This window comes from Brachycentrus maculatus, unplaced genomic scaffold (assembly GCF_059751285.1).
Source record: "Brachycentrus maculatus isolate JH-2025_06_01 unplaced genomic scaffold, ASM5975128v1 h1tg000370l, whole genome shotgun sequence".
Lineage (NCBI taxonomy): Eukaryota > Metazoa > Arthropoda > Insecta > Trichoptera > Brachycentridae > Brachycentrus > Brachycentrus maculatus.
The window spans coordinates 2,896,057-2,914,610 of NW_028281119.1; the positions used below are offsets into that span (position 1 = coordinate 2,896,057).

At 30.2% G+C, this 18,554-nt stretch overlaps 1 protein-coding gene across 5 annotated transcripts in view; it reads left to right on the forward strand.

Moving 5' to 3' along the window:
- LOC148303406 (eye-specific diacylglycerol kinase-like) overlaps window positions 1-18,554 on the forward strand; it is a 192,776-nt gene that overhangs the window by 31,222 nt on the left and 143,000 nt on the right. The window contains exons 1-2 of one of the 5 annotated variants that reach the window (XM_088270060.1): window positions 11,254-11,315; window positions 12,028-12,879. The exons of 2 other annotated variants lie outside the window; for them this stretch is intronic. In XM_088270060.1, coding sequence (XP_088126186.1) covers window positions 12,779-12,879 — 101 coding nt within the window. In that variant the 5' untranslated portion in view covers window positions 11,254-11,315; window positions 12,028-12,778. Of the gene's footprint in view, window positions 1-11,253; window positions 11,316-11,361; window positions 12,880-18,554 lie in introns of those variants that run through there. 2 more of the 5 variants (XM_088270062.1, XM_088270061.1) reach the window with 2 other exon arrangements.

Here is an 18,554-nt window from a genome sequence, read left to right on the forward strand (position 1 = left end):
TTCGTAAAATACTCGAATAACTAGTATTTGCAACCAGGTAAATATTTAGAGCAGTTAAAATGAAGGCTGATATCGAATTTTGCATCAAAGAGAATATTATTTTTCTTGATATTTTATATATATTTATAAATAAACATGTTTTCGTTAGACGTTCAAAACGTTGAATGTGATGCTTGATCATGTTTTAAGTCGGTTTTATTGAATATTATTTTTATTGGGTATCTTACGTCACATATTTTTCCATTTTTTAACATTGTCCATTCTGACAATTTTTCGCCTTCCGCTTGTAATATTTACGAGTATGCTTCAATGAAACATCCTCCTTGAATGAGGTTTAGATTTCTCGGAAGTAAGTATTTTATCGAAAGTAACTTCCTTGTTATGGAATATATATTTTTTACCGACTGTCATGTAATATGTTTAGGTTGCATATGCGGAGGTCAGTTACTATCTCAGTCAATGCACTGAACTGGTATATACTTTTATAAATAATATTAAATCCTTGAGTTGATATCTTAATCTTATTTATTACAAAATTACATAAATTATTTATTATTATTTTTTGACATCTCATCATATATGAAGAAGAATATGGTGAAGAAGAATATAATAAAGGTGATCACTTCACACACGTGTAACATTCACCAATTCTACCCATGATTGAGAACCACACTACTCAAATTCTTCGAATGAATTTTACGCGTGTGTAAAGTGATCACTTAAATGAACCTGTGACGGTCGTAAGCCCCGTAAATTCTCAGACTTTCAAATTCTTTTTCATCTATGTTGAGATGTAAAAAAATAATATGAATAACTCCTATAATTGTAGATAATCTAGATTTGTGAACAAGTATTTGGACTCACTTTAAATGTTGTTCATAAATTATTTCTTGTTAATGGTATTTATTTAAATTTAAAACACATCCATGTCAAAAACTAACATGGATACATGGTCTGACCATTTATTTGGTGATTGCTGAAATCTAGCCAGATTAACACCAAACAAATACTTATCATATCTCGAGTATAAAACACTGCACTAACGAGACGTAGGACCAATAAAACCATCATATGTTTTATGAAGAAACACATTGTTTTCTATGGGTGAAATATATAATTTTATTTCATCCAGTAATAACGTTACACATCAAATAAACTTATACACAGTCAATATTTTATCTGCGTTTTGCAAATTACATATTTCAAAAATTGATTTAATTTTCCGATAGGAGCAAACTCATAATAAAATACATCATTTGTCCAAAAAAAATGCGCTTTTGAAAAAAATGTCGTTACTTATATATTTTTTTAATGAACCAACTTTCATTGTTACTTTTGCTTTTTTAATAACCCATTACGATTATATTCAATAAGATATTTTATTATTATATCCGTTTTCGCTTGCAAGAATAAGAACGGAGTTTGAAAATACCACCCCTAACAATATTATTTCAGTTCCTCAGGCGAAATGTTATATTTTACAAAAATACTGTACTGACGGTTTCATCGACCGGAAATATAAATTTACGGCGTCCATTTCACGGTTTTTAATAATTTTTAAAGTGCTGAGTTATATTGCAGGAGGGTTATAGTATGAAATGAAACTTTAAAAGCATTTGAAGGAAATAAATTTATAAATGTTTTATTATTCTAATTATGGCACATGATTTTAATGACAACCAAATGCGCAATATTCTATTGAATGTGCGTTGTATACTGCACTGTGTCTTATTGATACACTTAACTTTATCTCAGTAATAAAAAAGTTCAACACGTTTCGAAAAAGTAAAAAAAAAACAGAAAAAACGTATTTAATAATATAATTTTGGATAATTTTTGTGTATCATCATTTTCGTAAAATACTACCTCCGTGGCGCTACGCTGTGAACTTATATTTTTTTCCAGCGTAGCTATAGATCGCATTTTTACTATATGTTAAAAAAGTAACGAATAAAGTTAATATTAAAAGTAATAATCATTTAAAAACATAGAATTTTCCTTTTTTCACTAAAATTGCTTACGTTATTTTGGATAAAGTCATAATTAAAGCTAAATTAAAACCGGAGATTTTTTTGCGGAGCGGGTAAAAACATCACCTAATATTTATGGTGACTATTTTGTTGAGTACCATACTATCGTAGCTAGAATGCTTAATATATGGTAGTTACTACGTATTCAAACTGTATTTGCAAAGAATCAGCACTATCAGACAAGAAAATCGTACGGTCAAAGTCAATAATAGCCGTAAAGTCAAGTTCATCGCAAGCGGATGTTTGCAAGAAAAAGTGATTCGGACTAATATTATCATTAGTCTTTGGTCACGAATCAAGGTGATCGTGTGTAGACGCTTGAAAAATAGTTAACATTGAGTATTCGGTGCATTTCGCTTCTTATTATTGACATATTGGAAATAAATGCAATATTATCACATCGAATGTCGGAAAACCGGTTTATATGTTTACAACCGAGACGAAGCCAAGGTGACGCGAATCTTGAATATTTAGTACTTAACGATTGCAGATCTCAGACTGGATTGTGAGATAAATTAATATTCTCAATAACAGAGCGATATTTTATTTTTCCCCTCGCGATCATTCAGTTTCAGTAAAATATGTCTGGCATAGTAAAACATTGAGAAGGGACATTTCCATATTATATCAGATTTAATATACCTTGTTTATCTGCTGTGGCTTTTGTTTTGAAGTCGTTAAACACAATAATTATCCATTCTAAATTGGATTTTGGAACGAAGTTTCGCAATTAAAATTATGTTTTATTTTAAAATTTTACTATTTGTGTGCTGAAATTAAAATATTATATTTATCTAAAAAGCTTTGTGCATACCTTTTTGTTGCTGTTTTTCTATATTTTTGGCATATTCGGTTATTATACAATAAATACACATTCAATAATATTTAATATTATGAATTTAATAAAGTATTTCAAAATATGTGTATTAGGAAATAGGATTTCTGATTCTACAAAGGGTTTTAATTTGAGTTATTTATTTATTCTTCAGTGCTGTAAGTATATATATATATAATATAAGCATGTACACATTATCAAATATTTGAATCAAGATGGAAAAAAATAATACGTAAATCATTGGAGAATACTTGAATACTAATAAAAAATATATAAAAAAATAACATTTTGCCTCTTCAGTCGGATATTAATTACATCAGTGGTGAGTAATGGTATTTTTTCCGTGTTTCTTAGAAACGTTTGTTTTTTTTAAACTTATTTTTCCATATTTATAACTTATAAAAGTAAACTTCTCAATCATCAAAGGATAGGCACGAAAACTCCATTCTGTTTTATGTCCTTGTCATCTTAAGCTCTATTTTTTCTCCTGCGAAAAATGTAATTGATGCGTTTGTGCGCTCAGGCTTTGAAATAAAAATATCAAGAAAAGTTAAAAGTTTACTGAATATTTTAAAGAAAATAATGGAAAATCATCTTTACACCGTTTCGTTCTTTTGGCATAAACGCCAATTAATACGACTTATGCCCAGTGACTGGCATATTTGACTATATTTCCCTCAAGTCTTTTTCGTCAAGGAAAGTCGTTAGGTACGGAATGTTTGTAATTCTACCCAGACTTGAATAGTATGGGAGAGTGCGTTCAATAGGCAGTGAGTCGAGCATTCTTCAACCTTTTTTTCACCTAACAATTCGAGAGGAAAGTTTATCAACTAGAGAAGTTTTTCAACTTCTTGTTAACTAGATCTAGATCGTGACATTCACTAACTATTAACAGATGCTTATTTAATTTTATTAAAAAAAACTTAACGTTTAATAAAAATTTATTTTATCAATCAAGTATTAATAGATTTATATTATACACTGACACTTCGTGATGGAATTGCATTTTAATATATTATTAGATTAAAACCAATATTTTTAGCTTTTCCACTTTATTTTTATTTGACCAGCGACCGAGTTTCGTCGTTACCGGCATCACCAGTCTGATGATGTCGGTAACGACGAAACCCGGTCGCTGGTCAAATAAAAATAAAGTGGAAAAGCTAAAAATATTGGTTTTAATCTAATAATAAATCAAATATTATTATGTCATTGATAATTTATTTATGATATTCACCAATACACAAAATATCTACCATGCTAAAAAATTCAGTTGAAATTTATCGATATTATGAGTGATTGCTGTTTCGTCAACAAGAGAAAACATGTTATCTCACGTTTCCCGAGTTTTACGTCCAAGAAAAAATTAATTAAAAGCATATTTTTCGTATACTGAAACAATACATAATGAAATTATTTTAAAAATATAAATAATTGTCAATATGTGGCTAACGATGGTAAACGTCAGAGTCTTACAACTATAATTTAAAAAAATAATTTAGACGCTGTTTCTCTGAGACTTCTGTCTCTTTAGAGATTTTCTTAAAATAAAAAAGGTTACTACGTTTTTCAGTACACATTCAAAAACTGTTAAATCTACGTTTTTTTTTTTTTACAAAAAATGGTGTTGTTTTTCATAATCACTTTAGCAAATAAACATTTCTGCAAATTCTGTAAATATATTTCTCTTATTTTCTAAATATGATTTATTTTTGGCATCCAAATTCTTGCTAGAATTTTAGTATCCATTGTACATTTATCAATAATTGGTTCATTGTATTTTTTGTATAAGTGTTATCGTTGTACTTAATGGACTATGTTTTTTTTCCTATGATTACAAACTTGTAGTACAAACTCCATATGGCATCATTATTACAATACTGTAATGGAAATGTTATCCTGTTCTTATCTTTGTAATAGCTTAAGCATTATTTAGTAATTTGCTCTAGAATGTAGTTCTGAAATAATAACTGATAAAAAGGCTTAAAAGAGAAAACTGGCTTTATATGAACGTAAGTATTCATTCATTCGTTTGAGACATAATATGGACGATTTAATTTCTTTCAATGGAAATTTATGAATGGTATTCTTAAAATACGTTTAACGTGAATTCAAGATTAGATCGTGCGTAAAGTGACATAAATTTGGGGAATAGAGAAAATTATGATGTTAGACGGAAGAGGGTAGGGTACAGGGAGTGATGACCGTTTAATTTTGTTTTGTGATGACTTTCATTGAACTGGTAAAATTGTAACTTTATTTCTAGAACATGACTAATTGTTTATACCACTCTGCTGTGGAGGCTGGATAACGTCATGGCTATCTTTACCTTATTGTCAACCGCTATGAACAACGAATCGGTGCTACAATGTAACCACTCTCAAGTTTTTTAAAACCAGGAAATACGTTTCCTTCCTACTTTTCGTTTTTACTTGCTATGTATTTTTTCCTTCATGTTCTTCAGCCTTCGAAATGACCGGTATCTAATCTAATTCGGTATTATAAATTATTAAAAAAAAAACAGATCCAAGCACCTTCTTCTTTTGAACGTAAAACTCATGTCACGTAGTAATATTTGGTATATATTTTTTATTTTCATCTTTTTAATTTTTTGTTTTCTGTTAAAATCAAATATTTGTAGTTTATATTAGAACTTTTAATCTAATTTTATTTCTGATATCTATTGTATTATTGCCAGAGCCCTTTTATTATAACCTAAAATAAAATGTATACCCACACACAGGCCATGCCTTTGTGGGATATTTTTTTGTATTAATATTATAATTTTTTTAATATTTGTAATTATAATGTATTGTGAAATGCAAAATTACTTCAAATAAAGAAAAAAATAGGTATGCAAAAAGACGCTCTGTTAGGGTCTATCTTGAGATTTTGAATTTTTTAAATAAATTTATCTATGACAATAAATAGATCGATAGACTTGAGTTGTTTCCCTTGTTTTGTAAATGGTATTTATTTTTAGAATTTATTTATTCCTCCTGGTTTTGCTGTTTATTTTACTCTCTCACATACGGTAGACTTTATTTCAGTACCTGTTCTGGAATAATCGAATTCGCCTACCTGTCACACCAAGGCGGAGTTTTGCAGACACTCTAAATGTGAAAGTCTTGCAGAAGGCATACTTTCCTTGAAACTTAAAGGGATCTTTGTGCCAGCAATTCGATTGAATCGACGTTTTATGTACGTTTTCCAATAAACTACTGGTGATGTCATATTCCACCAATATATTCCTTTCTGAAATGTGTCAAGTACAAGATTGAAAATGCTATTTTTATCAACACGTGATTGCAATAAAATTATAGATTTGTCACACGATGACGTAGTCGAATCACGGAAAAAACGCCCCTCATGAAGATATCTACCTACCCTCGGTGATTATATTATTAGTAACACATTGAATTTTTATAAAAATTCGAATGTAACTTATTCATTGAATTATAAGTTCAAATGATTTGAATGTTAATCTCTGGACTCAGTCAAGTTTACGAAATTGATAAAAAAAAACTTGACATGAAAATGACTTTGTAAATATTTTGTTCTGAAATTTGCTACATCAAAAAATTTCTTACAATTATACGACTGTAACACAATATCTGTACAAAAGTTCAGATAAAAAAAACATACAAAGAATTTTTTTTTTCAGATTACAAGAATAAATATTTTTACTGTATCTTTATTTAAAAAAATGTAAACGTCTGATTGTTCAAAATCTTAATCTTTTTAAATTTTACATTTAACCAAACCTAGCCACAGCAACGGCCAGTGTAGTTAATTTTTAATAAAACGATCACTACTGTTAATACAAAAGTACATGCAATTTATTAAGTAAGTACATTTAAAGGACGTATTACACATCATTATTATCTTATCATGACTACATAGAATCTCTTCCATATGTGCATAATAACTGAGCTATGATTACGATTTGTAATTAGCAATTATTTTATTATTTAACTATACTTAAGTCATAATTGAATATCGTAGATGTATGCTTAGGTTTAATCGTTATAATAAAAATAAAATAAAAACTGTGCCACACGGCGCCCATGGTTAAATTGAAATGTTTTTTTTTCAAATATAAAACTTAACAGTTTGTAAGTTTTCGAGGTTTTTTTCGATGTTATATATTTCTTGTTGTAAAACCATTGTCGAAAATATAGATTTTTAATTTTGACGCCGTTTGTAAAGGACGTGTATAATTATAAAGTTTAACAGGTGATTTATTTCTATCAAATTGTAATTTGATTTTCACATGAAAAGTTAGCTGTAAGGCCTGAAAAAATATATTTGACGCTTTACCCAATGGACTAGGATGAAGCAGAAAAAGATCGAAAAGGACTTAGGATAGTCGTAGGGAATATCGACAAAATGTCACTTTAGGAATTATCTTGGGATTTACATAAAAATTGGACGCGTAACCTTTTTTTGCAGAAATTGTAATACTATTCGAGTAAATTCCTTTCTCGAACACTTTAGCTATGAAGAAATTATATTTTGGATTTTTTTATAAATAGTACAATGAAGTATCTTTCTTGACCAAAACATGAAAGACAAAAAATATTAATTTATTAAATTGATACTCCTGTAGAATTAGCTATTCTTAGATACCTACATACTTATATTGTTTCCAGTATTTCTAACGATATTCAATTCTTACTGTGATGATTGCGACCGACCTGCGTTTAACACCAAATGTACTTAAAGTCGATGTTTTTTGTTGTAGTAATCGTACATTTTTATTGTTATTTCTTGAGTATTTTTCCACGCCTTTACATGTGACGTCAACTGTCTTGAAAGAAGGTAAACAACAAAAGAAAACATATATTATTCTGTAGCTCACAATTCCTATAGCGGTGAGACATAGGTGAGTTTATTTTACTCCAAGATTACTGTTTGTTCTACCACACAATGTATTTTTTTCTCTTTTCTGTTTGTTTAATGTTATTCTCAGGTTCACGTTTACTGTTCTGAAGTATCAAATATTTACCAATCTTCGTAAAATAATGGATTTTATTCAACACTTTTATCTTACGACGAATTTTTCAAACTGAAGACATTTACAGAAATCGCCATGTAATTCTTTAATATTATTTTTATTATTTTAGTATGTCAATGTCAATTGTATTTTTTTTATTTGTTAGTCATTAGTTTTTTATTACAATTTGTCAATCGTCACCTTTATTTTAAAGTTGAAGCATCATCAACTGATCTTACAACAGACGTAATGTAAAGACTGAAATATTATTTACAATTTATTGCTTTTTCATGTTAATTTTTGATCCATTATATGACGAGTAAATTCATCATTTTAAGCTTCAAGCATACAAAAAATGGATCGTTTTATTAATGAAAAAAAAATCTAACAAAACCTCCGATATACTCGTTTACTTATAAACTATACTTTGAAAGAATTTTAAATCTTAAGTGAAACTTCGCACTATAATAGAATGATAATTAAAAATAATTGAGTTTTACATAAATTAATGGCTTGAATTTTTTTTTTATAAATGTTAGCTTTACTCTTTAAGTAAAAAAAATGGTAGTTGAAATTCATGTGTATTTAAATAAAAACGTTGAACATTAAAATATCGTGTGTTCATAATTTGATTGATACTACATAATTGAAAATTGATTTATCCGCTTTACTGACCGGTGATAATCTCAGTTCTGACTGGCAGTGAAATGAAGCATCTCCGTATACATTTTGATATTTAATCGCCTACACCTCTTAATCAGAATTGTAATAAAACATAAAAATGGTATTGGAAATTGTATCTCAAATCTAAAAAAAAACGTATTTGACGAATATTTATGAACATTAAAAATATCCTCTTTATCTGAACTTTTCCTATGTATATTAATTGCTTTAATATGTGCCTATACAAAACATAATCACTATACTAACTCATTATATGAGAGAAGTACCCGCGAGTCCAATAATATTAACATTTGAAGAAATTTGCAAACTTGAAGATAATCTATACAAAATAATAATAACTTACTAGTACGTCCAAATTTTATAATACCTTGTAAATAAAATTTGTAAATACCTTTGTAAATTATTTTATAGAAATTTCACATGACGCTCACTCCGTTAATCAACGCCATATATCAAAAAACTTGATCCTTTTTCAGGAGATCGTTTTTAAAGTTTAAAAATATATTAAAATGTATTAAAAATAAATATCAAGCTACTTATTGAACCTTTTACTGTACAACAAATCTTTTTAGGTAAAAGCTGAATGTTTTTTTCTCCATTTGAAAAAAATTTAGTGTATTTAAAAAAAAAATATTAAAAAATATCTTTTTTTTTTTCAAAAAGCATAAACAACACTTACTGCCCTGAAGCGGGTAAATATTAAGTTAAAAATATGCCGCTTTTGCTGGGATGTAGTACATTTTCTGGGCATTCCGAAAACATGCACAGCTGAAAATTGACGATTTTTGATATATGACGTTGTTGAAAGGAGTGAGCGATATACGCACAGCCAACAAACAACGCTATGCAAACAATTAATCAAATTAATGCAAAGAATCTGCTTATTTCATAAGGTTCGTAATAATGTAATGATATATTTTACTGTCAAATAAAGTATTACCTTAATTTTGTATTTTATTATTGGCAAAATATAATTCAATATTACATTGGACGTAAAGTAACGTCACAACAAAGCCACAGACAGTAATTGAACAAATGGCTGACTTATTCCCATCGGCTATATTTTCCAGTCAACCACTCTTTTCCTTGTATTGAATACAATAATATTTTTTCTTTTCTTGTTGAGTTCAACCTGAAACATGGCTGTCTTTGTCATTCCAATTAGGTATATGTACAATTCGTCAGGGTTGCCTGGTGGAATGCTCCCTGTTTTGTTCTCTACCTTTTTCCTATCATTTCCATTACTTACATATTTGATTACCCCGGGATTAGCTCGGTAACTTCTTATTATTGGATGGTTGTATCCGTAACGGTAATGATCATGGTTTGACATATAAACTAATCAGTATTTAATGATTCAACATAATGTATCGAAAAAAAACGTGCGGAAATATTTTTTTACGAAGTATTTTTGTATTATTAAACAATACATCTCTCGGAAAAGAATATAGGAAATGGTATATACTTATCGGATTTTACTATTTTGTAGGGTTTCTTGTAAAATACAAATCTATGTTGAAACAATGTACCTATTATAGAAAACAGTTGAAGCTAGCAGTCAAATAGGGGTGAATGCCTGTTACAAATTCACCCTATTAAATAAACGCTGCTCTAAGCGCTAATAAAAGCAATGTAACGTATTAGAGAAACTCGTTTGCTCGAATGTTCCACGACATCTTAACGTTTTCCGTTTAAATTACAATTCATGTCCCATCTTGTTCTTCATTTTGTATCTACTTTGTAAAGCGAGTGACTTTGTAAGTCAGCTTATTTTAAATGCTTATTTTTTCTCTAATATTACTGTCTCATCACCTTCCGTAGTGTAGTGGTTAGCACTTTAGTTACCGCGCATGAGGTGCCGAGCTCGGTTACTGAATGAGGTCAACCTTGAAACGACAGACTTTAATATTCACATTTTAATACCTTAATTCGTCCTGTGTATTTATGATATAATTCTTAATTTTTTACGATTTATCTTGCTTTTCAACCAGATTTTCTGGTTTAAAATTGTTGCAATTAGCTTCAGCTTTAACGTATACTCACGCAAATGCTATGCCTACCGTATGTTGGGTCTTTTTGTTATATTTTAAATATGTATGATTTTAATAAATAATGACAATACTAACAAATGACATGAAACATTATGAGTTGTGAAATATAAACAATATTTAATATATATCAATAGAATTCTTTATAATATCCTTCCAGGCTTGAAATCTGTATTTTTAAAAATCTATTGTGCTTTCAGTAAAATTAAACTTTCGTTGTATTACTTTTGTTTTTGTTATTATTATCACGGAATTTGTCTACTGAATCCATTTCCCAATGCAGTACTCGAAATAAACAATAGACTATTTTGTTTTATTTTAAAGCATTGATAATTTTGTGGTATGGTAATATTACACTCTCGTTATCATTCATAGTTTACTTTGTGTAATAAGTGGTATAACACAAAGTGGTATTACACAAAGTAAACGATGAATGATAAGGAGAGTGTTAAACAATAGGCGTTTCACCGAATCGTCTTCCGCCGGCATCATGCAGATCGGGCTCATTTCGCCCCGTCACGCTGTGTGCACACTGACCGGCGATTCCAGTAACCGAAAAGTGGAATCAAGGCAGACCAGTTTTCCGGCTCGCGGTGTCGCGGCCGCCGAAGGTACGCCTGCACTAACCAGCGGTCAGTCATAATAAATACATCGCCGGGTATTTGCCTATACTACCGCTGCTCCTGCGTTACTTGCATCCCGCCTCACCTGACCGCCGCTAGGTTTATGGAAATTTAGTGAACGTTTTCCGAATATCAGTAGGACTTTAAGAGGGTGCCAGGAAATAGCATAACATCATTAGATTTTTTTTATAGGGATGGGATTTGTTTTGTTTATTAATTGATTTGGGGTTTAATTTGTAGAACTCTATTTTAATTTATATATTAAATATAAAAATTAAACAGTAATTTTTACAGTGTACTAAATTGTATTTTATTATTAAAAACACATAAAAATGTGCCTTGTTATGGCATTTTAATTTGAAAATGCCAAGGCGAAACAATTGTCACAAATTTTATTTTTATGTGTTTTTAGTAAAAAAATACAATTTATTAGACTCTTAAAATCAGTGTTTGATTTAAATATGTACATATATACTGGTAAATTGACTTTTAATGACTGATGTCATAATAGACATATATGTACATAACTGCACGTAAATAATTGTGTGACCATCAGAATAATAAGATTTTTTAAATATTTTTTTTAAAGTATCCTCGTAATTTTTTTAGTAATTAATTGGAAAAAAATCAACTCAGTGAATTATTATGAATGAACTTATACTTCATTCAAAAGTATGTAAATTATTTCGTAGTATTATAATTGGAAGTATTCTATTTTTTTGTACTTAATTTTCCTGGCGCTCTTTGCTTTCGAATTGTAAATAATTTTAATTGGCTTCATGGGGGCGTTTCTTCCTGATATTCGGTCAAGTGTAACGAGATATGTGTTGTGTATATGCATAATAACATGCACAGTATCGCGTTTTACCTTATTTGCCCATACATGGATAGTGGGTGACTGCTTGCAAACGCATCGGAACCTTGCAGTCGCGAATACAGTTGCAGTCGGACGTTCCTAGTTAAGCTTCATTGGGAGAACCATTTTCCAATTGCCTACTGTATGTGCTGCGGAGATTAGTCGATTCGGTGATTACGAGACAAAAGTGTTATCAGTTTGTACATAACATTCTCTGTTTCAGTTAAATATCTTGTGATAGCTTAAAAAAGTGATATTCAGTTGAAATCGAAACTGCGTAATGACCGCTTCTGAAAATTAAAACTAAGCCAAAATCGATATTCTGATTTCACATTGTTTAATTCGATAGTTCTACGTAAAGTTATACTTGAAATTGTCGACGTCATATTTAATGAATGTAGCAAATATTGCGATGACTTAAATGGAAAACGAATTACAATATGTGATGTTTCGTTAAAGTGATTGTTACTCTACGTTTGTATATATTAGTGGGTGACATATGAAGTCACCTGTATACCTGAATGTCAACGGATGAACACAGGTATAGGAGAGATTGCGGTACGAGAACAATCATCCTGTACGGAAGCCGACTCATTGTTGTAGCGCATCTTCGTCGAGTCGGTTTCGCATCGCATACTAGTGGAGGAGTCTTGAAGGTGGATTTGTAGCTCGCAATCCGTGGTCGTTATTAAGCGATACACCCACAATGGGGTACATCGGGACGTTAGCCTCTCTCCCGCTTGCGCTGTTTCGCAGGTGCTCCAAACACACTCGCTGCCGGAGGAGAAGAAAAACACCCAAGTCTAAGTAAATATTCCATTACCTTCTCCAACTTCTCGGATCTTATGTCGGCATGTCGCTTCTGCTCCGTTTCTAGTCTTTAGGCATGACGACGATCTTGTTACAGATCATTTGAGTTGAGACCGAGACAAAACGGGCATTCCTCGAATAAGATCTGAATAATATATTCGAGCATATTTCTGTTTCCGCGCATCATTTCCAAGAAAGAAGAGCGAAACTCTTGTTTCTTTTGCATAATAGATATACCGGAATAATGTTTAGTATGGTAAGGAAATATTATTATTCGTGTATCAGCTTATTTATTCACTTTCTTGTTTTAAACGAACCTTAAACAGTTAGTTGATGTAAATGCGGTTGTATTTTACAATCAAGAAGCGATTTGAAATATAAATAATTTTGTTATTGTAATGTTGCCGTTACTTTTTGTATACTAATAAAAATCCTTAATATTATTTTCGAGGTATTCTTCGTTTCATCCATTGATTTTATAATTACAGCACTTCCTGGTAAGTACTTCTTATTATAACTTCGTGATAGAATATTTTGCGTTCCTACCTCTGTCCTTGGTGGCTGACTATAAATTTTATACACCTTCATCATTTAAATTAACCGAATGTAATGTATTGTTTACAAATGCGACTCTTGGCACGACCTTCGCAATATACTGCAAGAAAAAAAATACGTAGGATAAATATTTTAAAAATATGTTTGAATCTTTGAGATATTACTTTATTTTATTTTTATTTTTAATCTTCACGATTAATGACTTAATTTTTGTTTTGTTTTTTTTTTAAATTTATGTGCACCAGATATTTAAAGAAACGTATTAAAAAAAAAGTATTTTAAACTAGCGGAACAGCGTAAGTGACTGTTCGATCTTATTCATTTCTTTAAAATACCGTTAAAAAAGACCTGTTTAGCCAGTAAATGGTAGGTTTCTGATTTTTAAATAATCCTTTTACACTAAAATGAGTTTGGTTGATGTTTTACCGTTTTACTGTTTATTATAAAAAAATTATTTAATTTTTTTATCTATTGAGGTAATCAAGGTAATTTTCTTTTACGTGTCTTGGGATTTTACTAAGAAAAGTTGATTCTTTTCATAGCATAGAAAAGAACGAAAAGAAAATAAAAGAAACATGTTTTTTCTCTATTTTTCCGACGTTACTTTAAATGATCTTTTTAATTCTTCAAATTGCGGTTGTGAAAATATTTATATTACATAATACTCCATAAAAAATCAAACAATTAGAATTGGGAGTACCCTTTCTCACATATTTTAATAATGTTTAAAATGCTTAAAAATCTGTGAAACATTTGTATAAAGCTTAAAAATAAGAATTTACAAAAAACTTGTATATTTGTTTATTTTTTAGCCTCCTCTGTTGATTTCCTCCCGATTTTAGTACATAAATATTTTTTTTCTTACTTGTACCTTTACAAACACTTTCTAATTTTCGACTTTTCGTGGAACCTGATACACTTGATTATATTTTCCATTGTGAGAAGGAAAACAGGTAGTTCTACCGCATTTTCCTGAGTACTCATCCGGTTTTATGTGTACCTATTGTACATAAACGTAAACCATTGTGTTGGTAAAGAAAAATCCATAGAGAATCATCTTACTGTGTTTACTCACGTTCAACCTTGGAATATTTTCATATACATATTTACAAAAAACACAATTTTCACTGAATGGGTACCTGAAGCTTTTAGGAGTGTGTTACTGTTTATGATTTTGAAAATGGTTTGAATAATGCCACTTAAGTGCCAGTAGCAGACAGTTATATTTAATCATATTAAACCCGACCTTTATTCGAAACAATAATGTAAAATTACTACTACTACCATTACGCCGTTTCCCCGCAGAGGATGGAACTCCACACTCTTCTGTCCTGACATACACTCCTAGCTTCATTCACATCCATATATCTAGTCATGCATAAAGTGACCATACGTCCCGTTTTGAACGGGATGTCCCGTTTTTAGATAGCCTGAACAACATAATTTGTTCATATTTACACTATTTATTCTTCTTATTTTCTTTCTTTTTATTAATACATAAAAACCATGAAATAATACGTGTTTTCTTGAATATACATACTATCACGTAAAAATTGGTAGATGTACCGTTTTCACCGAAAAAAATAAATGGTCACGTTAGTCATGCATGCCCTCCGATTACGCAGACATTTGAAACCATCAGATTTAAAAAAAAAATGTAAAATTATAATTGTGGTATTGTACTTATAATATGTAGATATACATTGGTTTCGAGGAAACTCACACTTTCGGTGCTGTACCCGTTTTCTACTGTTTATTTATCCTGGGGGTAATATACTGACATAATACTTCCAAGAGCATCAAACGACAAATACACCAGATGGTCCTTAATTAGAAAACGGGACCCCGAGCTATTCCTACTTTCACTCTAATTTCTTTTTCGAATCTCACATAAGCATTGGTCCATACACCCGGATCTTACATCGCAATCTTTTGGGAAATACACCATGCTTTTGGGAAACTAAATTTAGTTTCCCAAAAGCATGGTGGGACTAACAACTCGCTCTGCATGTTTTGCATGTGTAGTGATAGTGTATGTGAATAGTACTAAGTGGGTGTGGTGTAGTGTTGTTCGCATGATTGTTAAATTGTAGTGTATGTCCTGACGAAGAGACGGGTACGTCTCGAAATCGGTAGACAGAAGTAGTCGGTGAGTGGTTATTTACTAACATTACTAATATCAATTAAAACTATTTTTGTTAAATCAAGTTTTAAAAAAAAAAAGTTTTTATGTACGTTTGTAAAGTTTGTGAAATTAGAATAATCAGCATGGAGTAGTAAAATTAATTTCCGATTAGATATCAAATAATTTTGCCATGGAAATGGAAATATAGCATGTTGAATAAATGTCAGGTTGTCGGATATGCGTATAGTCAAAATTTTAAGCTAATAAATCACTTTTATCCAAATCTACAAACATATTAATTCTAATTAAAGATTAATGTGTTCGATGATACTTAATTCATTTTTGCTTACAGTTGATTCAGATGTTTTATAAACACCTCATTAGCAACTTTTTTCTTAATATCCACGAACACATTTTTCAGATATTACCTGATTTTTAAAGTGCACATATGTTGAATTACAGATTTGTTATAATAATTTCCAGTTAATACTAGTTATGTTAATTTAATATTTTGATTTTGGGAAAGAAATTGTTCTCAAAAACATAATTTTTTTTTATTCTTCAGATTTTTTGTCAAAACTGTAAAAAAAATATGCTTCATCATCTGCGGTTCTCTTATCAACATTGAGTATTATATGAAGTCTTGAAAACAATTCTACAAATGAACACTGGGTTAAATTTGATAGTTAATGTATAATTTTAACATTCATAATCCTGTGGAAGCATTTTTTCTACCTTGTTAAGTTTGAGTTTTATCGACGATGGACTTCAATGCTATTAACTGCTTGACCACGAATGGTGCATTTCCAAATGTACTCTTCTCTGTCGATAAAAAGTGCACAACTCAGCACATCGTAACAAACAAAACCATACTATTCGGTTGACTGAGAGGTCATACGAGATGTTGAGAGTTCGATCGCTGACCATCGTAAAATTGACCATAGTGGCAACTGTGTTTCACAAAATAGTGCTGTAAGGAGCATTGAATCCCTGGGCATGTAAAGAATTTAGGTCGACGCCATTTACCTTCATGAAGATTCGGCATCGTTTCCAAAAGCCAATATGAACTAAAAATTGGCTGAATGTCAACATTCAACTCCTTCATGGGGAGCCTCAAAGATGTCATGACAAACAATGTATTCTGGGTAGTAGTGTGTGTGTGTGTTTATAAATTTACATATATATATATATATAATTTTTTTATTATTAATTTTACATATGTTATTTAATTACTCCAAATTGTTCAAAAGTGATTTACTGTAATATAATTTTAAGTTTCCAATAGCTATTTAACAGAAAACATATTTCCATTCTACTTTATAGACTCGTGAGGTGTTGGTAGAGGTGGGTGGGGTAATAACCACCCCTGTAGTTAAACTAGTCATGTGAAATTAAACTCAATTAGTGGTCTAATACAAGTGTGCAATTTTAAATAATCAATATGTCATTCCACAAAGTTAATGCCAAATCAATGAATAGCATATTAATGAATCTAATGCGACGCGTGCTTCGATATATTCAACGTCATCATCATTATCAATCATTTATGAAAATGTGAAAAACGACATTTGACAGATTTTCTTTTTTCTTCCGGATTAACTTTCGTTATGTCATATTGTTGATTAATGTTTTATTACTATTAGTTTTAATAAAGTATGATTTGAATACAATTATAATACTACAAAGTATCTGCTGTATCAATAAATTACTTTCAGGAAAAAAAATATTCGTAATCTCGCCGAATCTGCGTTGTGAATAACAACCATCTTTGAGAAGTTTTATTTGATTTTGGGTGTTTCCATGTAATTAAGCTGCGTTCATTCCTTATGAGTTGAAAATATGATAATATTATTTGATAAGTGAATAATTCTTGAACACCTGCGTGTTCGTGTTATCCTGGTAGAAGAACAGCACCAACATTTTGTATTTATTTTCAAGTGTCGCGAGAGAATTAGTTTCCCCGAACTTTAGGCATTTTAATGTTTGACAAAGTTTGTTCTCAGAAATTCTCCTTATAACTCAGTAGACAAATTCAATAAAATCTTTCTCTACTCTCTGGGGAAAAGTATAACAACTTGAATTTTCTTCGGTAATGTTTCTTAAATATTGTACATTAATAACGGGCTTACATCTATTAACTTTTCTGTGACTAATCTCATTTTGTTTAAATATTTGCATAATTAGTTTACATTTTAACGTACGTATTATTTATCCAATATTTTATTCACTTGTATACTCAACTTGGAAGGGATAGATAGTCTTGTATATTTAAAAAATATGTTTTTAGGGATGAGAAGATTAAATAAGAAAAATAATAGAGTGAGAATGATGGAAACAGAATGTATTGTGCACTGAAATCAGTTAATAATAATAATAATAATAAATTTGGATAATTTCGATAGCGCCATTTTCGTAAAATACTACCTCAAAGGCGCTTATAGCAAACAAAAGCCTATTAAAGAAAGCTAAACTAACAGTACACAACGGAGGCCTGGTATAAACCCCAATCTGTGAATGTGAAGCATGGAGTTGGCAAAATAAGGATGAAATTAGACGAATGCTTTCAGATGATTGTGCGGGAAAACGATGTATGGATATTTGCATTGAAATAAGGAAATAATGCAAGGCTGAGCTAAGCATTATCGAAAAAATTAAGAAATGTGTTTTGAGATTGTTTAGAAGAATGACTGAGGAAAAAACAGTAAAAAAATATATGCGAAGGCAATTTGAAATAGGAGCAAAAGACCTACGAAAACTGGGCATGATCAAATATTTCAAAAACTTGAAATTGATAAGCATTCTATTCTCCTCACCCAACCCTGTGGTGAAGCGGGGTGATGGTTAGTAAGTTTGCTATATACATGATATTATTATTGTAGGGGATTAGCATAAGGACCTGTACGATCTTCAAAGTACTTATTTTAAGTCCTCGTTTTGTTTCCCCCCGTGAAATTCAGTTTGTAGTTTCTTTTTGTAAGAAAATTATAAAAAA